Below are 22815 nucleotides of genomic sequence, written 5' to 3' on the forward strand. Positions count from 1 at the left end.
CCTGCTGGTGATGAAACATCTCTGGCCCGTGCACTCAGAGAGCAATCGGGCGTGTTGTGGGCACAACCACGGCACAGGGACACCGAAAGCAGGGATGAAGTCACGCTGCTGTGAGGTGCCAGTGGATGACAAGCAGCCACCACCCTCCTCCCAAGTGATGTGTCCTTGGTTTGTCATAGCTTGGCCCCTGTGAGCAAACAGCTGGCTCCAAGCAGACAGACCAGAACAGCATCTGGGGACATTATGGCTGCCCTTTGGTGTGTCACCACCAAAGCCCTGGCAAACCACATCACAAGGTGAAGCAGGAGTGGAGCAGCTCCTGTGAGGCAGGTCCCAGCACTGGGGCCCAGCACCACCTAAGGGTGTGCAAGGACCGAGCAATACTGGTGCTCCCATCCTGTACTTCAGCACCAGACCTTGACACCAGCCCAGGACAGGCCATTTAGAGTCACTGGGGACATCAAACCAGGGCTGGAGGTGCCACCTGAACAGAGACTGGTGGGGAGCAGCTCAAACTGCACATCAGGAGCTAACCCCCAGTACAGCCCAGACTGGGCTAAATCTGTGTCAGCTTATGGATCCAGCTTCATCAGACCACTGGTTCTCCCACCACACCAGCCGGGAGGGGCCAGCAGCAGTGTGACAGTGTGAAGGGACAACCATCGTCACCTACAGGAAACTTCCCTCCCAGTGCCCAGCCGCTTGCTAGGGAGAAAAGGAGCAGCCACTGGTTCCATTGCCATCAGAGCATGGAACATGCAGGGGAGATCACACCCACAAAACATCCCAGGGCGGCAGCAGCTGCGGCGTTTCTGGCTGGCAGCGGGGTGTGTGAGGGTATTTACAGCAACCGACCAACCCCCGGGTGATTCCCACTCCCCAGGCAGCAGTTTTAAGTACAAATGCTTTCTAGGGAAAAAGAATTTTATAAATAAAACTAATCCTTCTGTGCATTTTTATTTTAAAATAAAATAGCCAGCATATCAAACAGTGCTTGCAGGGCAGGATACTTTCAGACTAACACCAGAAGCTGAGTGAACTGAAATAAGGTTGCGGCACAAAAGGATCTTCCAAAGAAACGGGGTGCTACACAACGCAGCCACCTGCTTAATGACAGCCCCTTCCTCTCCCAGAACCGGACCTGTGCAACCTGCCACCCCCCACTCTGCAAGGAAATAACGATGGGGAAAAGCCCAATGGCCGTCGCTGTGAGTCCAGGTCCCCCCCCGGGTGAGGCAGGCACGTCCCCAGCCGGGGCGAGGGCGGCGATGCGGAGCCCGCTCCCTCGCCGTCAGTTCACCCGGCAGGCTCGGATCATGAGCAGCTGGAGGAGGATGAAGACGGGTGACATGATGAGCCCGTACCAGAGCTCCCGGGTGTGCTCCACCAGCTTCTGGCACAGCAGCATCTCGAAGACAAACTTGAGGCTGAGGATGGTGAGGATCCAGAAGAGGCGCAGCACGGCCAGCCGCTTCTCCCCGTCCTGGAAGAGCCGCACGGACACGATGGTGGTGAAGTAGGTGCTGAGGCCGTCGGCGGCGAAGAAGGGGATGAAGACGACCCACCAAGAGAGGGCCGAGGCCTGGCCGTCCACCTTCAGGACGAGGAGCACGGAGAAGACGAGCAGCGCCAGGCCGTGCAGGAAGATCTCGAAGGTGGCGAAGCCCAACCACTGCACCAGCTCCCGCAGGGAGAACAGCATCGTCCCGGCGGCCGCGGGGACATGGGCGCTGCCGCGGGGGGGGGGGGACAGCGGCGACCCCCGGCGCCTCAGCCCGCCGCGGGGCTCCCGGCGGCGCGCTCTGATGACGTCCCGGAGAGGCGTCGCCAGCTGGTGACGGAAGCGGAAGCAGCGGGATGGGGAAGGGGCGCGGTGAGGGCATGGTGGGACCTGCGGGGGGCCGGGGGTTCGGGGCTGGAGCCGGAGGCCCGGGGCCGGGGCTTAGGCCGGAGCCGGGAACTGGGGCTTGGGGCTGGGTCTTACACCGGAGTCGGGAGCCAGGGCTCAGACCGGGGCCGGGGCTTAGGCTGGAGCCAGGGTCCGGGGCTCAGGCTGGAGCCAGGGTCCGGGGCTCAGGCCAGAGCCGGGGCTGGGGCTTGGGGCTGGGTCTTACACCGGAGTCGGGGGCCGGGGCTTAGGCCGGAGCTGGGGACAGCGGCTTAGCCCCGGCACTGAGTCCCCGGCTTCGGTCCCCAGCCCTTCATCTTCTGGTGATTTTACTCTGGTTTTATCTCTTTGCAGATGGTGGAACGGAAGCTCCTCATTCTTTTCGGCAGCCAAACCGGGACGGCTCAAGACACAGCCGAGAGAATTGGCAGAGAAGCCAAGCGACGGCATTTCCAGTGCAGGGTGGAGGCGCTTGACAGCTATGAGGTGGTGAGTCGGGAGGCAGAGGGGGGCTCCAGGCACTTCTGGCGTTGTGCTGTCTCCACCGACCCCATTTCTGGTGCTCAGGCATCCTCCGCCTTCCTTGTGACCTGCTGTATTTCACCAGACCCTGGTTCTCTGCCCTCCCTGGGAGCACCTTGTGCTTAACGCAGCTAAAACCATGTGAAAACTGAGCAGCGACTCTTGGGATAGAGTCCTGTCCTGGTTTCACATGGGGCAGAGTTAATTTTCATTCTAGTGGCTGCTGTGGTATGGAAGGAATGTCAGTAATTCATATTGTTTTCATTGTTGGTAGGCGATGTTTATACTAGTCAAGGACTTTTTTCAGCTTCCCATGGAAGCTGAGAAGGAGCATAGACAGAGTGATGGAACGGCCAATGGATTATTCTGTTCTGTAGACATCATGCTTGGTATATAAATGGGGTTAGCCGGGGGCGGGTACTCGTGATCACTGCTTGGGAAGGTGCCAATTTCACCATCTCACCAGCTGGTGAGAGTGACTTGTGTCATTATTGTTGTTTTCCTTTTCTGTTCTATTAAACTGCCTTTATCTCAACCCACAAGGTTTTTTGTTTGGTTGTTTTTTTTTTTCCCCCCCTCCCTCTTCTCCCAGACCTTCTTGAGGGTGGTAGGAAAGGGGGTGAGCAAGCAGCTGTGTGGTTCTAGTTGCCAGCTGGGGTTAAACCACGACAAGTCTGCGTTAGGTGACATGCACAGCCGTACCCTGCAGGGCGAGGGGCACCGAGCAGCCGATGCTGCTGCGGTGCCTGTAGAGGAGATTGTGCCACGTGGGGCTGCAGGTTTTGTTCTGTGCATGGTCTGTCCCTGAACTCAAAGTGATGTGAGCAGCAGTGTCAGGACAGACGACCTGAGTGCTCCTTTCCCTGTCTGTGCCCACAGGCCAACCTCATCAATGAGCTGCTGGTGGTGTTTGTGTGTGCAACCACTGGCCAGGGTGACCCACCTGACAACATGAAGGTAGGACGTGCTCCTGTCCATGTTAGAGGAATCGTAAAATTGTCCAGGCCGGAAGGGACCTCCAAAGGGCATCTAGTCCCACCTCCCCGCAGTCAGCAGGGACACCCCCAACTAGACCAGGTTGCCCAGGGCCTCGTCAAGCCTCACCTTGAATATCTCCAGGGAAGGGGCCTCAACCACCTCCCTGGGCAACCTGTTCCAGTGCTCCACCACCCTCACAGTAAAGAACTTGTTCCTAAGATCCAATCTAAATCTGCCCTTCTCCAGCTTAAAGCCATTGTCCCTCGTCCTGTCACTGCAGGCCTTTGGAAATAGGCTCTCCCCAGCCTTCCTGTAGCCCCCTCAGGTACTGGAAGGCTGCTATTAGGTCTCCCCGGAGCCTCCTCTTCTCCAGGCTGAACAACCCCAGCTCCCTCAGCCTGTCCTCGTAGCAGAGGTGCTCCAACCCCCTGATCATTTTTGTGGCCCTGCTCTGGACCCGCTCCACCAGGTCCATGTCCTTCCTATATTGAGGGCTCCAGCCCTGCACACAGTGCTCCAGGTGAGGTCTCACCAGCGCAAAGTGGCAGAATCCCCTCTCTGGACCTGCTGGCAACACATCTCTTGATGCAGCCCAGGATGGGATTGGCCTTCTGGGCTGCAAGTGCCCACTGCCTGCTCCTGTCCAGCTTCTCATCCATCAGCACCCCAAGTCCCTTTCCTCAGGGCTGCAAGGGCAGGAGGGTCCTGATGGGTGGGTGAGGGGGGGAGCTAGGGACAGGCAGGCAGGGAAGGCTTCCTTGGCAGCAGCATGGCTGCACAGCTGTGTCCTTCGTAGACGTTCTGGCGGTTTCTGTTCCGGAAGAACCTGCCACCTGGTTCCCTCTGCCAACTGGACTACGCCGTGCTAGGCCTTGGTGACTCCTCCTATCCCAAGTAAGTAGCTCTCCGGCTCCTTGTCTGCCTGCGGCAGCAGCTCCTAACAGCTCCAGCTGCAGGCGAGACCAGAGGGCTGGAGGATGGAGGGGGTAAGGGGAGACAAAGCCTGACTCTAGAGCAGCAGCTCAGATGAAATGTAATTCCCACCAGCCTTAAAAATCCTTGTCCTACCATCCCATGTCCCTCCTCATGCTCAGGAATTGGGCTTCTGCCCATTTTTTTCCTCCTTGCCTGTTCAAGCAGATGCTTTGCTGCAGTGTGTCAGACATTGTTTTTCAGTCAGTTATTACAGCCATTCAGTTCTCTGTCTGAATTGGAGGAAAGCCTGTGCCACAGCAATTTCAGTGGACCAAGCCAACAGGCAGCATGAAGCATAGAGTTTTAGGTGGCAGACAGTTAGTCCCAGTTCTCTCCCTAGAGATTGTTCCCATGTGCTGGAAAGAGCTGTAGTGGGAGGGATGGGAGCGTGCCTGAGCTCTGTGGGGTGGTGAGGGGCTAGAGGGGAAGAGGTGTTTCTCTGCCAGGAGAACAAGGTGCCCTGAAGGGAAGCATGACCTCCCTGAGTGCCTTCTGGGAAGCTGGGCACAGCCTGTGTCCCAGCAAGTGGCAGCCAGCTGCTTCTCTGAGTTGTCCCAGGAGGGAGGCACAGGCTGGGCAGGGCATGGGGCCAGGTCGTTTGTGCTGGCTCTGTCTGGACCTGCCTCTGTGCTGCGCCAGCATTGCCCTGGCAGCCTGGGCTGGCTCCTGTAGCCAGCGCCTGCTGTCCTGGAGCAGCCCTGCCCTCTACAGCTGCAGTTATTCTCTGCTCAGGTTTAATTTTGTTGCGAAGAAGCTGCACAAACGGGTGCTACAGCTTGGGGGCAACCCTCTGCTGCCAGTGGCGTTGGGAGACGACCAGCATGACTTGGGGTAAGAGCCCAGTGGAAGGGTTTGGGGGGGAGCCCTGGAGTGCACTGCAGTTTTGTCCTCAGGCTGATGGCAGGCCTGTGGATGCTTTACCCCTGAGGACAGCAGCCGCCTCTCCTGCAGCAACCACCATGGGTCTGCTCCTGCGCCCCAGATGTGACCAGCAGCCTCCTGCTGCTCTCTGTGAATGTGCTCATAATTCTTCTGTGCCAGCACCTGGGTCACTTGCTTCTCCAGGGTATCCCACCACCCCCAGCGTGTGCCACCGTCTCCTGGCTCTGCCCCAGCGGTGTTCTGCTCAGGGGACGGCTGTGTCACACAGCCACATACTGCGGGTGTTACAGCAGCCTGAGCGTGTGGCTCGGGGGGTCGGTGACTGCCCCTGACTGGACTCGGGGGGTTGGTTGTTCTCTTCAGCCCTCAGTGGTTGTGCCCTGGAGGGCGGGTGAGTGCTAAGAGTGGCCGAGACATGTCTCCACACCTGAAGCTGGAAGGGAATGACTGCCTGCACCGTGGAGGGGGAGCTGAGGTGGTTTTCCAGGGGCGGCCCAGCATTGTCTGGGTGCACGGTAGCAGCACTGGAGCATGGCGGGGATGATGCAGGAGTCACAGCTTTGCTGAAGCCCGAATCTTCTCCTTTGCAGGCCAGATGCAGTGATTGATCCGTGGCTCCTGGCCTTATGGGACAAGGTCCTCGCCTTGTATCCTCTCCCTCCTGGCTTTGAGATCATCAGTCCAGATGTACGGTGAGTGCAGAGGGTCAGCAGGGACTGCTGGAGCTGGTGCTGTGAGATGCCATGTTTCCTTGTCAGTTCTCCAGGTTGGAGCTATGCCCTGCTTTGACCAGGAAACCTCCCTATGCAGCTTTTGTATCCCTTGGACTTTGGTCACAGGTGGCCCATCTCTCTCTGGATGGGGTGTCCCCTTGTCGTCTGGGTGCACATCTCACTGCCCTGGCAGTGTTCTGCCCCTTTAGTTGTCCTGATGTCCCTCTGCTCTTGGCAGACCTGCCAAGCTTGTGGGCCAAGCCAGCCTCCCTCTGCCTGCTCTGCAGCCTTTGGGATCTCCTTCTCCTGGCAGGCCATGTTATATTCCCTTACCACAGGTCAGCTCTAGGGGACAGGGACAACAGGTTGTGGATACGGAGGGAGACGTCAGGCCTCTCCCTGCCTCAAGCCTCTAATGCTACAGCAGCAGAGGAGCTGTGACATGAAGGTAATCACACTGCATTTCTCCCCACAGCCTGCCCCCAAAATACACCCTGCACTACTTGGATGAGGACTCCCCACACCGCAATGGTGGCCCACTCCAGCCGGCAGCGCCCAGGGCTGTGGCCTCTGAGCTGCATCCCTTCGCTGCCCGGATGGTGTCCAATCAGCGGGTCACAGCAGAATCCCATTTCCAGGATGTCCGGCTCATTGAGTTCGATGTCACGGGCTCAGGGATCACGTAAGCATTGTCCTGACTCCCCTGTGCCTTGCTGTGTGGAATCGCATGCCCCATAGCCTGCCTTCCTCTTCCACTCCCCTTATTCTGTGATATCTGAGGTGGTGGCCTCAGGGATGTGCTCCTTGCTGTGTTGTCCCCCTCCATGGCAAAGGCAGGGGTGTGTGGCAGCGTGGGTCCTGCCTGTGGACTGGCCTTCTTTGCCTTAGAGAGCACAGCATTAGTGACATTGGAAATGTGGCTGAGCCGTGGGCTCTCCTGTGGCGCGGGGGCTGGTGGGGGTCGCGGTGCTGTGCTGTCCCTGCGCCTGCCCCGTGGCTGCGCTCGGCAGGTCCCGCTGCATCCGCAGGTTCAGTGCAGGAGACGTGGTGATGATCCGGCCCCAGAACTGCCCCGAAGACGTGGAGCAGTTCTGCCAGCTCCTGCGCCTGGATCCAGACAGACACTTTGTGCTGAAGCCCACAGAACCTGGTAGGTCCTGCCCACTGCTCTTTTCCCTCCCTGCCAGGAGCGGGCAGCTCCCTGAGCTCTGGCCTAGCCTGGAGCTCTGCTTTGCTTTAGACCTGGGAGCGGCTGATGGATACAGGGCCTCAGCCTGTCTCACAGTGGGGGGGCTCTCCTTCCCCCCCAGCGCTCTGTGTGTCTGGATCCCGCATTAGGGCTGGTGCCAGCGGGAGGAACTCGGTGAAGTCCAATCTGTACCCATGTCTTTGCAGCCCCCAGCGCAGAGCATGGAGGATCCTGCAGTCCCCAGCCCAGCCCAAGACCCTCTTGGGGTTGTTCACACCCCTGCCCCATCCTGGGGTGTGCCAGAGCTGCGGGGGCAGCAGGCGGGTGGTGCTCAGGTGTCCTGCCCCGCTGCTGGCACTGAGCATTCCCGCTGCTCGGCCTTGCAGGTACGTCCCTCCCTGCCCTCTTGCCGCAGCCCTGCACTATCCGGTACCTGGTCACCCACTACCTGGACATCTCCTGTGTGCCACGGCGCTCCTTCTTCCAGCTCTTGTCCTACTTCTCTACGAACGAGCTGGAGCGGGAGAAGCTGCAGGAGTTCAGCTCTGCACAGGGCCAGGAAGAGCTGTACAGCTACTGCAACCGGCCCCGCAGGACCACTCTGGAGGTAGGGCTGGGGGAGCATGGCAGACCTGCTCTGTGAGGGCTGTGCCAAGGCATAAAGCACCCAAGCAGGTGATGAGCCATAATTTCTTGGCTGGGAAATTTCATCTACTTCACAGACTTTCTGAGGTGTCCTTGGGTTTCTGCTGGTGGTCAAGACCTGCTCCAAACAATTCCGGTTCCCTGTGGTGGTCCCTGTGTTGCGGCCTGGGGCTGAGGGGAGGGAGGTGGGACAGGGCAGTTGGTGCCTTTGGGTAAGGCCAGCGTGGCACAGCAATGTGGCACAGTCTGTACCACCCTGAGGAGTGGGCAGGCTGCCCTCTGGGGTGCCCTAGGTTTCACCCTCCCTTGGCTCTGCAGGCCCTCTGGGACTTCCCTCACACCACGTGTCTCGTTCCGCCCGACTACCTGCTGGACCTCATCCCTCGCATCAGACCCCGTGCCTTCTCCATTGCCTCCTCCCTGCTGGTGAGAGCTCTGCCCTTTTCGACCTCGTGTCAGGCTGTGAGCAGAAGGTCAGGCAGGGCCAGGGCTGACCCTCGGTGCTGCCGTGCGTGCCACGGATGTTCAGGCTGTGCCCTCTGAGCACCCACAGTGCACCCGAATGCTCTGCTGTGAGCGCATGGCAAGCTGACGTGCTGGATGCCAGCCTTCATATGAGGGCACTTGCCCTCCTGCAGCCCTGCAAGTGCTGGGTCTGGTGTCCTTGTCATGGGGAGCGTGGGCTGCGGGGACCGGGAGCTTCCCTGGGTGGTGTGGCCATGGGAAGGGGGAGAGCTGGTTCCTGCTGCTGCCGGGAGGTGGCAGTGGGACCTGGCCCGGGTGGCCTGGCAGATGCCAGCCCATACACAGGTGGTGTTTGCCCTCCATGGGGACCTCAAGGACTGGACAGTCTCTGTTGCCAGATGTGCAGAGCATTCTCACAGCTGTGCGTGTCTGGAAAAAACCCCTTTCCCCATGGGAAAGATTTTAGGCAAGGGTATGCTCCATTCTGTGTCCGAGTGGCTGTTTCAGGCTGGGACAAGTGTTGCTGATACCCCTGGCAGGAGCTGGGCACAGGCTTTGTCACTGGAGGAGGCGCTGGACTCTTCCTGTAGAGCTGTGCTCGGTGTCTTCTGATGTCTCATGGCTCTTGTCTGGACACAGGCTCACCCTGACCGGATCCAGATCCTCATGGCAGTGGTGCGGTACAAGACGCGGCTCAGCAAACCCCGCCGTGGTCTCTGCTCTACCTGGTTGGCTTCTCTCAACCCAGAGCAAGGTAATTGCTTGGACTCTGTGAAAACCTCATGTGCTTGCCACAGCACATATAGCTGATGCCATGGGACCACAGTGGAGCTGTGTATGTCCTGGCCACGCGCTGGAGCTGCTTGGACCCTGGGTGGAGTACCACCACCACGGGGAGTGGGGAGCTGAAGCACACTGGCTTGGCAGGATGGGCTGAACTCAGAGTAGTCGTCCTTCCTCGCTGCTCCCATCCTCTTCAGAGCATGGCGTGCTCCTTCAGCTTGCCCTGAGCACCCTAAATTCCTGGTTTTCTCCCAGCTGCTCAACACTCCTGCTTCCAGCACCAGCACGCCTTGCTGACTGCTCCTGGTATCCTGGAGCTGGTAGTGTTCTGATAGCTGGAAACCTCCAGCCCCATAGCACCAGCTCTGGGAAGGATTGTCCTTCCTTTGAGTACATTTGTCCTGTCCTGTGAAGCCTGCGCATTACTGCTCATCTGCTCTAACCACAAAACCCCTCTGTCTGAGTCCCCAGGCAAATGCGACAAGCTCAGAGGGTCTCGCTGCTGCAGGATGGTAGAGAATTGCTCTGAGTGACTCCAGGGCAAGATTGTGTCTTCTCTGAATACCCAGATCGGGGTCTGCTCACCTCCACCACTGACTTCGCTAGCACTGGCTGTGTGAGGAGCAGGCTGTCCCAAAACCCATGTGTTGTGGGGCTCTTGCCTTGCTCTGGGGTTCACTCAGGTACTTGCAGAGACCATGCTGAGATGGATGAAGTACTTTTCACACACACATAGTGTCCCTGTGACAGTAGGGGTGCCTTGGTGCTGGGGTTGTGGTAAGCCAGCTGCTGTCTGTATCTTTGGAGCATCCCAGAAGAGCTGGATGCCTGGCTGGCCCTCTGCAGGGTGTGACTGGTGCAGTGGTGGTGGGGTGATGCCAGTCTGTTTTGCAGGTGATGTCAGGGTGCCTCTTTGGGTGAAGAAAGGAGGATTGAAGTTCCCGGCTGACCCTGACACCCCTGTGATCCTGATTGGCCCTGGCACAGGGGTGGCACCTTTCCGAGCAGCGATACAGGAGCGGGTGGCACAAGGACGTAGAGGTGAGAGATGGTCCTTGGAGGGACATGGGGTGTCCCTTCCTGTAGACAGGTCTGCATTCAGCAGGAGGGACTTGGGACTCCTGGGGGTTTGGACAGGCCCAGGCTTCCCTGTGTGTGAATGGGAGCAAGCTGGGCTCCGGGGCAGGTGAGGACCAGAGCCCAGTGTTTGCAACCTGCATGATTATGCACAGGCCGTGCTGCAAGGCTGCTCCCAGGGCTCTGCAGAGGCTCTTTCTTGGCTCTCGGTGAGTGGAGGTGGGTTGTTGAACCCATCTTCTGCTGCATAAGGAGTTGTGCCTCTGCCCGTGACCCATCCTCATCCCCCTGGCTCAGCTGTGGGTTTCAACAGAAAGCTGAGGCTGGTCTAGGAAAACAGGCAGCCCTGGAGGGCTCTTCTGCCCTGCCTCCTGCTTTCCCAGCCCACAGGGGCCTCTGGTTTGTCACAACCCACCTGGCTTAATGGTCACATGGTTCCTGAGTCTTCCTGGCTTTTCCAGGTCAGGGCTGTCAGCCAGACCTGGCAAAGAGGGGACAGCCTTAGAGGCACCGATGGTCCCCAGCATTCACAGGACGTTTGGTCCACCCAGCACAGCCCTTCTGGTCTGCTCTCTGCAGGGAACTGCTTGTTCTTTGGCTGCCGCCAGAAATCCAAGGACTTCTACTGCCAGGCAGAGTGGGAAGAGCTGGTGACAAAGGGCTTCCTGACACTCTTCACGGCCTTCTCCAGGGACCAGGTTAGTTTCCAGTGGAGGAGGATGGATACAGAAGCATCTCAGGCAGCACTGATGAGACTCTGCCAGTGTTTCTGGTCCCTGTACCTGTTGGCATGGCCTGCGGAGGGCCTGGTGGGGAGGCACCGTGGTCAGCTCAGTCCCCCACACCACCTCGATGCTGGCCAGGATCCCCAACAGCACTGCAGTGCAGCTGCCCAGCCAAGACGTGGCTGCCTCAAGTGCTTGGACAGGGCTGCCCTCAGATAAGGCATTAGCCAGCTTTGTTTGGCTGGACCACGTGAGTGATAAAAGGCTCCCAAGCCTCTCGGGGTGGGGGAGTCACCAGGCAATAACCTTTCTTGGTTGAGTGTCACCCCCTCACTGTGTCCCTCTGATCACTGGCTGAAGCTGAGGAGCTTGGCCTCTGTGCCAGCTCTTCCTGAGCCTCAGCCTGCATGGAGGAAGCTCCCTGGAGGTACAAGCACCCCCACAACTCAGCCCCTCACTTTGCTCCCTTATTTCCCAGGCAGTGTCTTTGGTGGGCAGCTCTCAGCCCCTCTCTGGGCTGCAGGGCTTTTTATATGGCCAGAGGGGTTCCGTGAGGTGGGACTCTGTTTCAGTGCCTTCCCCTGTCCCTTGATGGCACTGAAAGCTCAACCTGCTTTTGAAGTAGAGAGATCTGATAAAAAAGGGTCAGTGAGAATGGGTATTTCTAGGTAGCTCAGCTGCCCTGGTCCTTTTCTCCTGGCAGTGTGCATGTATTGACATGAAGCCAGCATCTTTTATCCAGTCACTTGTAAGGCATGAGTTGAATGCCTCTGTGAAGGCTTTCCAAGTCTTTGATGAACAGGAGCAGTGCTGCAGAGGTTCATTGGATGACCAGCCTGCCTTTTTTCTGGTGGCTCACACAGCAAAGGCGGGACCTGCCGCTCCTCACGTCTGGAGAGCGGCCCCAGAGCCTCCTCCTGCCCTCACAGACTCTGGAGGGATGGGACTTACTTCATGGCATGGCTCCTGGTCTCTTCTCTGCCTGCTTTGTGGGGTGAAGCAGTTTGTCCTAAGGGTCTTCTGCCACCGAGTCCTTGCAGTGCCGCAACAGGGAGGCACAGCCAGTTGGGATGTGCCACATTGGGCCTTAGTACCTGCGGCTCTAGGAGGTACCACAGCTGTTAACTCATCATAAAGTTTGCTTTCAAAGAATCTGCAGAAGCTGGGATGTTCCACAGCTGAGCAGGATTTGCCTCTTCACTCTGTAAGGTCCCCTTTGCAGTGACCTTCTGTCACATCACGTCTGCCCCGTGGTGCAGACTGATTGATCCCAGCCTAATGCGCCTGTCGCTAATTCTCAGCAGGATGCCCCAGGGTTTAGCTGAGACGTCGTGACCCAAGTTTGTCACTGGGGCACTCTGGTTTCTAGGTAGCTGCAGGTCCTTAAACGACCTGCTTGGAGCCCTAACCTCGGCCGCAGAGCCTCTGTCAGCACTTAGCTGATTAATGTTAATGATGCTGAATCTGAGCGACCAGCTGGCTGTGTTGGTGCCTGTGAAGGGCTTGCTCACCTCCTGCGTGGCCAGCAGCCAGGTTGGGGCAGTGGAGCTGTGCCCGGGGGTGACCTGACTCTCCAGTGTGCTACCACCAGTGGAGCTGCGTGGACCTGCTGCCGCACAGTGACTGGCTCTCCCGACAGCTGGGGCTGGGGGCTGCTCCCACACACACCCCCGAACCGCGGCATGCAGGGAGCCTGAGGTGCAGCGAGAACCTCACTGCCTTTGGGGCTGGATGGGAGGGAGGAGGATGTGGGGCGGAGGCTGTGCCCGCGGCTCAGCTCAGCTCTGTGCAGAGCCCGGCGTGGTGGAACACGCGGCAGAGGGCCTGGCCTCCATCACACTGTCACCTTTGTCACGGAGGAGAAGCTGTCTGGGCCCGCAGTGAGTTCAGGCACGTTGGCAATGGTGTTCCTCTTGGGCAGGAGCCAGAGCCGTAGGCAGTGAAGTCTTGTGGATTAACCCTTTGGGGACTCTCCTTGGTTGGGCTGTGCTGCGAAAAAGCCATTTATATCCAGTCCTTGGTGGGACCAAGGCTGTCTCTGCAAGATTCCTGCCCTTCTAAACTCTTTCTGGCCTCCAGCAGGTGACAGGGCTGGGACCAGCAGGCAAGGGTGTGGGGAAGGGTCTCTGCCCTGCGCAGCCCTGGCACAGGTGTCACCGAGCCTTCTCTTCCCGTGCTGGGAGAGCAGAGAGCAGGGGGGAAACACTCGGGGACTCCTCACCTCCTGACCCTGGCTGTTCCCCAGAGCTGGAGCAGGCAGGGGGCAGCCAAAGGATTTGGGGGCGCATTCCCTACTGAAGCTCCTGCCGCAGCACCCATCTCCCTCCAACCCATCCCAAGGGCACTGACGTGAGGTGTGGGGATCCCCTTCTCTGTAGAGTTGATCCAGCTGCTTCTCCCAGTGCCCCCTGCTCTGGGGAGGGCTGCGCTGCCCCGGACTCTTGCAAACACCTGAGAATGGTCCCCAGGCACCGGGCGTGCGGCTGGGGCTGCTGCCTGGGCTGGCGGGCTCAGCGCCGTGTTTCCCTGCAGGAGGAGAAGGTTTATGTTCAGCACCGCATCCAGGAGAACCGAAGGCTGGTGTGGGAGCTGCTGAGCAGCAGGAATGCTCACATCTACCTGGCTGGGTGAGTGAGAGGTCTCTGCGCCAGGTCTGGGGGAGTGGGGCTGCACGTCACACCGTATCACATCAAGGCATCTGCATTCCCTCAGCTCAGCCTCCAGAGGAGCACACCCTGCACCCTGGCAGGTCTCTGGGGGCTGCACTGACCACCACAGAAGGACCTGCTCGTTCCTTCTCTCCGTATGTCCTGCTCCACAAGCCCTGGGCTGAGAGGGCTGTTTCTCACCTGTGCTGCCCTCGGGTGAGGAGGGGCAGAGCTGGCGCTGTGGAGAAGGTGCTCCAGCCGACCCCGTGTGCCCAGCCCTCCCAACTGCCAGCACCTGTGATCAGCATCACCTGAAAGTGGGCACCCTGGCCTCTGACCCATGGCAAATGCATACACGGGAGAGTCCTGCCTCTCTTCTCACCCACTGGGGCTTGGTGAAACCAGAGGAAGAGGCTTATGCGATTTCTGTGGCTGTTCAGATGGGCAGGAGGATTTTAAAGCACAGTACAGGAGCACTCCACCGGTGCTGAGGCTCATGAAAAATAGCTTTTGGGACCCTTGCCACATTCTGGCTGGCTTTTCACACCCAAAACTTTCCCGGTGCAGGGATGAGCCACGTTGCACCATAGCCTGCCTCCATTGACAGCACGAGGTGGTTGTTTGCCTTAGGCTGACGGGAAATCTCAAACCATTGGCCAAAAGTTGGGTCTGGCCTTTGGAGGCAGAATATCTGCAGCTCCGTTCATGGCTCTGTGACTGCTTTCCTGGGCAAAGCCCATAACCTGCCTGCCCTTGTCGCTGCCTGGATGGCAGGGAGGAGGCTGCTCGGCCGCTGCCTGGGGTGAGCATTGGGAAATTGGGCTCCTGGAGCTGGTGAGAGGCTGGCAATAGTGTGTGTCGTGCACCCCATGACCTGGAAAGCGCCGTGCAAACCTGTGCCGTGCTGTTGACATGAGCAACAATTGCAGGAGGCTCTTTCCTGCCTGTCCTGCACGAGAGCAGGAACTTCCCCAGTGCCTTGGAGGGCAAGACTGGCCTCGCCGCATTCCTGGGAGAAGGAGATTTTTGTTTACGGTCCAGGGAGCAGAGGCCAGGCCACCCACCGCCGCCTTCATTGCTGCACCAGCGCTGCTGCCCAGCCCCGCCTGCCTCGCTGCATCACGGGGCTTTCTGGGGCACTTACCCCAAACTGATGATTTCTACCCACAAATCTGGGGTTTAGGTTTGGTTTCCTCCATCAAACTGCAGTTGGGACTTGGGGTTGCACCTCCGTTCACAGCCCAAATGCTGAAACCGTTGGGCAGCTGTTGGGTGACCACTAGGCATGGTGTCCTGATGGCTCTGTCCTCTCCTCCTTCCATCCTCTTTGCTCGTTTCTGGTGCTGATGGAGGCACCCTGGGGGCTGCCAAAAAAGGATCAGTGTCTTGGAAAGAGCAGGGCTTGCACAGTTCTCCCCATTGCAGCAGTTTGTGTTGGCTGTGAGGGTGGTGTTTTGGACATGGGGATTGCTCCAAGACCCATCTCGCTGGGGTCTTTGTCCCTGGCACAGGGTGGCTCTCAGTCCTGGTCAGGCAGGTGGGATCTGAGCGCCTCATCCTCCTTGTACAAGAGGCAACTGTCCTGTCTGCAGTGGCAACTGTCCTGTCTGCAGTGGCAACTGTCCTGTCTGCAGTGGCAACTGTCCTGTCTGCAGTGGCAACTGTCCTGTCTGCAGTGGCAACTGTCCTGTCTGCAGTGGCAACTGTCCTGTCTGCAGTGGCAACTGTCCTGTCTGCAGTGGCAACTGTCCTGTCTGCAGTGGCAACTGTCCTGTCTGCAGTGGCAACTGTCCTGTCTGCAGTGGCAACTGTCCTGTCTGCAGTGGCAACTGTCCTGTCTGCAGTGGCAACTGTCCTGTCTGCAGTGGCAACTGTCCTGTCTGCAGTGGCAACTGTCCTGTCTGCAGTGGCAACTGTCCTGTCTGCAGTGGCAACTGTCCTGTCTGCAGTGGCAACTGTCCTGTCTGCAGTGGCAACTGTCCTGTCTGCAGTGGACACTTGCCAGCCCCTCCTGAACAGCCCACACCGCATGTATGGACACCTGGGGTGACAGTGGCCCCCCTGGCCTGCAGTGGGGGAGCCAAATGGGAAGGTGCAGGTGATGTAGCCTCAAAATGCCCCCCTTTTTTTTCCCCTAAGAATTGTATTCACAGTTTCAGCCATGCTGGGAGAAAGATGGGGGAAGTGAATTTGGGGCTGTATGTCCCTGAGAAGCAGCTCTGGGCCATGGACAGTGTGTCTGGCTTCCTGGCCCTTGCTGGCTGGGGCAGGCTCTGGGGAGCCAGGGCTCTATCTCCTCTCTGATTGTGCCCAGCTTATCTCACCCGGGCCCAGAAGGGTTGAAAATGTCTTTCTTTTTCTGCAAAAAATAGATATCTGACATGTTTTCCATCACAAGCCCAGCTACATTATCTTGCACTTGCATATCAGTGCCTGACTCAGAGACGATATGACTCTTCCAAAAAAAGAAGACCTCCTTTCTGTGTATTTTGGGATGTTAATCAGCTTCAAATGCAAGTCAGAATTCTGCCTTGTTCTTGGGAAACAGCAAGGACGTTGCCAGATACTCGTGCCAATTGGAGCAGCCTGGGAAATTTTTTATTAGTTGGTGTTTTTTTTTTTTTTTCTGTTGCACAGTCAGTTCATCAAATGAAACTCTCTCCAGGAAAAAAAGTCTGAATTTCTTATTTCCCATAAGAAATAATCACGCTTGAAAGTGTTGAATCCTGTCTGCACAGCTCATGTATTCTTCACTATTTCTCTTTATTTTGAGGTTTCAACCGGCTTTGGTTACAAATGTCACCATCAAAACAATCATTTCAGGTTTCTTGCAAGGAGGCAGCAGAGGGACGGAAGCAGCTGCTCCTTCCCAGCAGTGGCCTTCCCCAGCCCAGGATCAGACATGTTTTCCATCGAACGTTTCCCCTGAGATGAAAGGACAGTTTCCTGCCCTCCTGCTGATAAATTATGACTCGTGCATATTCCCTGTGTCCCTTTAATGAGGGCGATGGGAAATGGAGCAATCCAGGGGCAGGAGTTAAGGCCACTGAGCCGTGATTCTCCTTCGCCGGGGACTGGGTACCCAGGGCAGGTCTTTGCCTGGCAATGCCAGCGCTGGGAAGCCCCGTGTGGCTAACGGTGCTGCTCTCCAGGGAGTGGTAGGAGCTGCCTCTCCAAGCCTGTCATTTCTCCTGCACCAGGCAGGCTGTGGTGGGGGTGAGGTGGGTTCCCCCTGCCCCGGCGCGGCCGCAGCCCACGCTGTGTGCCAGGAGCGGGAGGCTCGGCCGCAGGGACTGGTGCCCTGCCCATGGGCTGCTTTGCCAGAGCTCTGGGGCTGCAGATGGGCCCTGGTTTTCCTCCTCGCCCTCCATCGCTCCACCTGCTCTCTCTTCCAGGAATGCCAAGCAGATGCCAGCGGCGGTGGCCGAAGCCCTGCAGTCGGTGTTGCAGCTGGAAGGTGGCCTGTCACCTCCCGAAGCAGAGGAGCATTTAAGAGCCCTGGAACGGTCCCAGCGCTTCCAGTCTGAAACCTGGTCATAAGCCTGGCTCTCTGCCTCCCCCTTCCCCACAGACTCTGCCTAAATAAAGGAGCCAGCAAAATGATCCACCTCCGGCATCGTCCTTGGGCTGAGATTACCCCAGCCAGGTGAGGGGCCTGGCAATGAGGGTGGGTTTATTCAGCCAGCGCTTCCCTGGTGGCATTAGGATCATGGGTGGGCAGGGGGAGCCCGGCTCCTGGGGAGGTGGATTTGATGTGTGGAAAGCCTGGCTCCTGCCCACACCGTGGAGGCAAGAAGTCCAGGGTGGGATGCTGCTGGCTGGCTCCTGCGTGGGACCGAGCTGCCATCCCACGTGGCTCAGCTCCTGGGGTCCCCGTGCTGGGTGAGCATCACCCGCGGGCATTGCTAGAGCTACAGCCTTGGCAGCGGCCGTTGTTTGTGGTAGGATCGAGAGGAAGTGAGCTGTTGCATGAGAGTCCCTCCACCCTGGCATTAGTCAGCAGCAGCAGCTCTTGCTTCAGGATGCTGCCTTGACAGACCCGTTCCCCCTGTCTCCAGTGGCTGAGGCCAGCAGGAAAGGGTGCAGGAGGAAGGAAGCTTCGATCCCTCTCTCTCTGCTGCCCATCCATCTTCCTTGAGCAGGCTTCATGCCCGGGTCTGAGCTCCCCGTGTGCCAGTTCCTGTTGAGTTATCCCATTCCCTGAGCATCTGCTCTACTGGACCCGTCCACCCCATCCTAGGAGCTACTTCCAGCTGGGATTGGGTGAGCTGGTGGCCTCCAGCCCGTTCCCTGGCAGCCTCGGGGCCCTGTGCCATCCTGGCCCTGCCCGTGCCCCAGTGGGGCCAGTGCCACCACCTTTCTAGCCCAGTTCAGTGAACTCGGTGCCACTGTGTAAATAGCAATTAGGTCCCGGGGCATGAATCAGCCGGGGACAGTCCCTGGGAGCAGGCTGGGACAGGAAGGGACAGCGGTGCCACACCAGGCCTGTGACCCAGCCACCCTCCCACACGCCGGATCATGGGGTCCTGTGCAGGCGAGGAGCGCCCCAGGGCATTGCTGGAGCTACAGCCCCGCAGTGGGTGGAAATGGGGTGCCTTGCAGGTCTCCCCACACCCCTGCTTTGCTGGTGCTGCCTTGCTGCGAGGAGCTGTTGGACCTGACAGGCCCAGGCTGGGTGTCTCCACACCCTGGGGACAGCTGGGGGGATGCCATGGAGCTGCTGCACAGCAGCCATCACGCCGGTGACACTGTCCCCTTGCATGGGGCACTGCCCAGGCTGTGCTCTTCCTCCCAAACCCTGCAAAATGCCTATGGGGCAGGGCAAGGATAGGTGGCCCAGCATGGGGACTGACCCAGGGGACAGGGGTGAGCTGGAGGGGCTGTACTGGAGGCTGTGCTGGTGTGCTGTGAGCCAGGGGCTGGTCTGTGAGCAGAGCTGGTGTGCTCTACTGGGGTCTGAGCTAGGGGGCTGCACTGGGGACCCATGCCGGTGTGCTCTACTGGGGTCTGAACTGGTGTGCTCTACTGGGGTCTGAGCTGGGGGGCTGCACTGGGAGCAGAGCAGGACCCATGCTGGTGTGCTGTACTGGGGTCTGAACTGGTGTGCTGTACTGGGGTCTGAGCTGGGGGCTGTACTGGGGTCTGGACTGGGGGGCTGCACTGGGGTCTGAGCTGGGGGGGCTGCACTAGGGCAGCACAGGGCCCATGCCATGCCCCATGGGCAGTGGTGTGGGGAGCTGTGGCTGCAGAGGTGACTCCATTTTTGCTGGGCGAGGAGAAGAGGTGGCCGTGGGCCCAGCTCCTCCCCGGCTCCCACGGGAGCTGATTGGTGCGGGCATGGCTCCTGCCCTGGGCTGCCTGCATTTCAGCCGCTTCCAGGAGCTGACAAACCAGACTGGTGAGAGCCAGGCTCGGCCCCAGCCCTGCCCGGCCCACGGCAGGAGGCAGCTGCCTGCACGGCTGCCTGCCACCCCTGCACCCCTCGCCGGCACAGCGGGCAGCGCCGGGCAGCGCCCAGCCTCTTGCCCTCTCTGCTGGACTGTGGCCGGTCAGCACCACGTCAGCGCTGGGGAGGAGGAAGAAGAGGAAGAGGAAGTGGCTGCTGGATGTTCACGGTGATGCCTCTCTTGGGGTGGCTTGTCGGTGAGGGTGATGGGGCTCCTGACCCGTGGATCTGGGAGGGTGTCCCAACCTGTGCCGGAGGGATGACGGGACTCTGTGCTGATGCTGCTGCCTTTAAATCCTTCTGGCAGCCGTGCTGAAGGCCACCTCCTGCCCTGGAACAGCACCCGCAGCCTGCACCGAGCCCCGAGGGGACTCAGGGGGTGGCAGGTGTGTGGGGTGGCCGTGGAGCAGCCACCCCCATGGAGCCAGCAACGGGCGAGGAGGCAGAGCCCAGCCCTAGGCTGGTGCAGGCAGCCGGTGGCGAGGGCAGTGCTGGGCAGCAAGGGGAGGGCAAGACTGTGGGACCGGGGGGCCCTGGGGAGCCATCCCTGCTGTCTGGAGAGGCAACTGCTGCTGCTTGGGGCTGCTGGAACCCGCCAGCAGCAGCAGTGGAGGATGCAACCCAGCTGCTCCTGCCTGGGCATGACCAGCCGCCTGCCCACGATGACTCCCTGCCCGCGGGGCAGGACCCTCCCGCTGCTGCCACCAGCCCCATCCTGCCCCGTGGGGAGAGCCCCGCACCCTGCAGGGGGTCATCCAGCCTGGAAAGTGCCTCCAGCTCCACCTTGAGCCTCTCTGGTGAGGAAGAGGAGACATCGAGTGACGAGGTGGCGGTGACCGAGCTGTGCCACGTGCCGGCGGGCAGTGAGGATGAGTGCCCCATCTGCACGGAGCCCTATGACGACCAGCGGCACAAACCGACCCTGCTCAACTGCAACCACGGGCTGTGCTGTGCCTGCTTGCGTGCCATCATGGACACGGCCGGCGGCGCCGAGTTCGGCCGCGTGCGCTGCCCCATCTGCCGCCAGAAGACGCCCATGCTGGAGTGGGAGATCTGCAAGCTGCAAGAGGAGCTGCTCCTGCTGCACGCCCAGCCCGGCTCCCCCAGCGCCCTGGCCACCTCCCGACCCCCCGCCCTGCCGCCCCGGCGCCCCGGCCTCCTCGGTGCCCTCGAGCACCGCTTCCAGGTGCGCTTCCACACCAGCCGCATGTTCGGGTGCCTGCCCTGTGTCCGGTACCCGCCCTGCCTCATCCGCCGGCTGGGGCGGCTGGAGCGGCGCTGCCGCTGCTGCTACCTCCTGGTGCTGGCACTGCTGCTGGCGGCCGAGATGCTCAGCCTGCTTCTCGTCTTCCTCCCCATCGTCCTCATGGTACTGCTCTTCCTCATCCTCGATAAATAGTGCTGGTTTTGTGCCTCCAGGCTGGGCCACGTGTGGGGAGAGGAGCCCTGATCCCGCTTCGCCCCTGAATCTGGTGCTGGGTGGTGATGCCAGCCTGGGAATGCGCCCGTGAACCTGGGCACCCGGTGTGCCCCTGTGCTGCCAGTGAGCCTGGAGTGAGTGAGGCAGTGGAGGAGTCAGGGCGGGCAGCCGGGGGAGGTGACCCCAGAGCTGGGCATCACCTGCATCCCACTGGGCACTGGGTGATACATCACTGCAGCAGAGAAGGGGCGGATGGAGCAGGAGCCCTTCCTGCACTGGGGGCATGTCCCTGGCAGGGGGCTGGGACACAGAGGGGCTCTGCGGGCAGAGCAGGGCTGTGCCCTGGGACAGATGGACTGGGGTTCCCCAGCACGGACTGGAAATACAACTTGCATTTGTATTACGGTGGTAGTTTGGTGTCTGGCCCAGCCTGCGCATGTCCCCTCGGGGCTCAGCAGTGACACAAGCAGGGGACAGGGGCAGCCAGTGGTCCCCAGTCCCCCTGGGAGAGGGTGCTTGTCCTCACCATGGCACCTCCCAGCTTTGGCTGAGCCGTGCCAGCCCGTGCTCGCCCTGCGTGGAGATAAGAGAGCAAGCACAGCTCTGTCCCCTGTGGCTGGGAGCTGGCAGCACCACCCAGGGCTGGCCGGTGGGGTTCTGGGCACCCTGGCACCCTGTGCCTGAAGACAGGTGGGTTTGGCCGTGCCCACACGGAACCTGCCCACAGCTGCGGTGGGCAGGAGTGTCTCAGTGCTGAGTGAGATGTGGGCTCTGCTCCTCAGCACCGGCTCACGCTGGGGCTGTCCCCCAGCCAGGCTGATGCCCCAGGCTTACTCCTCAGCATCTCCTGGGGTGATGCTCGGACCATGGCACAGCTCCTCTGCGCCCTGGCTGCAGGGCACAGGGCTGGCAGCAGCTTACTGGGGACACTGATACCCCATGGGGCGGGGCATGGGGCCGGTGCTGGGCTTTCATCCACGTTTGGGCTGGTGGTGGGTGGCAGGGAGGTGTCAGACCCCCTCAGCCCCACCAAGATCCCATCAGAGGGGTCAGTCTCCTGCGGTGCTGGCACCCTTGATCACAGCCTGGTATTTGTTTACCCCTGCCAGCCTCCTCTTGGGGCCCTGCCAAAGCTCTACGTGGCCCCCGTGCCAAATTGTCCCCCTGTGGTGTCACTCCCCTGCGTCCCCCCCTGCTGACACCACCGTGCCCTGTCCTCCTGCCCGTCCACACCAGGGTTGCACAACATGCTGGGTGCCATGGCTTCGCCCTTCTCCCCCCGAAAGGCACCGTGGGCACCTCTGCAGGGCTGCAGGGAGTGCGGGGTACACAGGGTACCACCATCCACCCGGCTCTTCCCCTCCCTCCTGCGCAGGGAGCCAGGCCAGTGGGGAGTGAGGGGGCGCTCCCCAGCCCCACAGCCCTGCGGGGAACCCCTGCCCTTGTGCCCGCGGGGGCAGAGCCCGGGGCCGTGGGCTTTGCCGGGCTCCTCTCAGCGTCGGTGCTGCCGGGATTTGCTCTGGCAAAGCGCCGAGGTGTGGGAGGCAGCGGCAGGAGCCGGGGCACCTCGAAACGGGTCAGGCCAGGAGGCAGAGGCAGGCAGGGCCCCCCGGCCCCTCCTTGCACCGAGGAATACTTATATTTACCAAGTGGAGCAGCTCCATCAGGAGAAGCGTCAGCTCAGCCCCGGCCGGGGGCATTTTTGGCTAGATGGGGCCTGCGGGGAGGGGGGGCTCAGACACCTGGGGGGGCCCCGCTGCCGCCTGGGGAGCCTGGCACGTGTCCCTGCTCTACATCTCATGGAGGGGGGGAACAGTCTTCTGGGCAAACCAGGCCAGAGCTGTCCCCGGGTGGGACACGACGCAGCACGATGCACCCTCCAGCGCGTCCATGCTCCCCCTGCCCAGCACTGGCACCTCTGGCACTAAAAGCTGGAGACAGGCAGGTAACCCCCATGGGGATGGGCTGCCAGGGGGTGCGGAGTGGGACTGGCCCCGTGGGCGATGCGGAGCCCGGCAGTGCCGCGGTGCCCGGGCACACGGGCAGGGCTGGCCGGCGGGAGCCCGGCTGCAATGGCCACTGGCAAGGACTCGGTTATATTTAGCCACCGAGATAGCGGCACGGCGGGTGCCCCATGGTGAGCTGGGGCAGGGGGCGGCCTGCCAGGAGCCATGGGGGGCTGCTGCAAGGCTCTGGCTGTGGGGCTCCATCCCCCACAAAAAGGCCCCCACATACACCCTCTGAATCCCTTGCACCCCCACTGAACACCATGCCCCCCTCCCCCAGCAGCCATATGCACTCTGTTGCCCCACGCTCACCCCACTGCAGCCCCCAGCACCCTCTCCCAGACCCTCCCGTGCACCCCAGCTTCACCACACACACCCTTGTGCAGCCCTCATCTTTCTTCTCACCAGCCCCTCAGCTTTCCTTTCCTGCCCCATATCACCCCATTGCAGCCC

At 60.3% G+C, this 22815-nt stretch overlaps 2 protein-coding genes across 2 annotated transcripts; one reads left to right on the plus strand and one right to left on the minus strand.

The window, feature by feature from the left end:
• Positions 1 to 938: 938 nt before the first annotated feature.
• Positions 939 to 1804, minus strand: TMEM203 (transmembrane protein 203). Its single transcript, XM_014949780.1, has one exon. The coding sequence runs from the start codon at positions 1700 to 1702 to the stop codon at positions 1292 to 1294; it is 411 nt and encodes a 136-aa protein (XP_014805266.1). The 5' UTR covers positions 1703 to 1804; the 3' UTR covers positions 939 to 1291.
• On the plus strand, positions 1759 to 17093 carry NDOR1 (NADPH dependent diflavin oxidoreductase 1). The gene is made up of 15 exons (XM_014949779.1): positions 1759 to 1873; positions 2243 to 2377; positions 3290 to 3367; positions 4185 to 4282; positions 5096 to 5194; positions 5836 to 5937; positions 6434 to 6640; positions 6987 to 7108; positions 7534 to 7754; positions 8111 to 8218; positions 8897 to 9011; positions 9935 to 10081; positions 10697 to 10815; positions 13375 to 13469; positions 16886 to 17093. Exons 2-15 carry the CDS (start codon positions 2243 to 2245, stop codon positions 17028 to 17030), a joined length of 1791 nt encoding a protein of 596 aa, XP_014805265.1. The 5' UTR covers positions 1759 to 1873; the 3' UTR covers positions 17031 to 17093.
• The last annotated feature ends 5722 nt before the right edge of the window (positions 17094 to 22815 follow it).

Source organism: Calidris pugnax, unplaced genomic scaffold, assembly GCF_001431845.1.
Source record: "Calidris pugnax isolate Ruff unplaced genomic scaffold, ASM143184v1 scaffold192, whole genome shotgun sequence".
Taxonomy (NCBI): Eukaryota; Metazoa; Chordata; class Aves; order Charadriiformes; family Scolopacidae; genus Calidris; species Calidris pugnax.

Bases quoted from the DNA above. Each gene is read 5' to 3' on its own strand.
- TMEM203 (XM_014949780.1), bottom strand. From the start codon at position 1,702: ATGCTGTTCTCCCTGCGGGAGCTGGTGCAGTGGTTGGGCTTCGCCACC.
- NDOR1 (XM_014949779.1), top strand. From the start codon at position 2,243: ATGGTGGAACGGAAGCTCCTCATTCTTTTCGGCAGCCAAACCGGGACG. The intron at 9,012-9,934 runs GTAATTGCTTGG...TCTGTTTTGCAG, and splicing joins TTCTCTCAACCCAGAGCAAG to GTGATGTCAGGGTGCCTCTT. The intron at 10,082-10,696 runs GTGAGAGATGGT...TGCTCTCTGCAG, and splicing joins GGTGGCACAAGGACGTAGAG to GGAACTGCTTGTTCTTTGGC.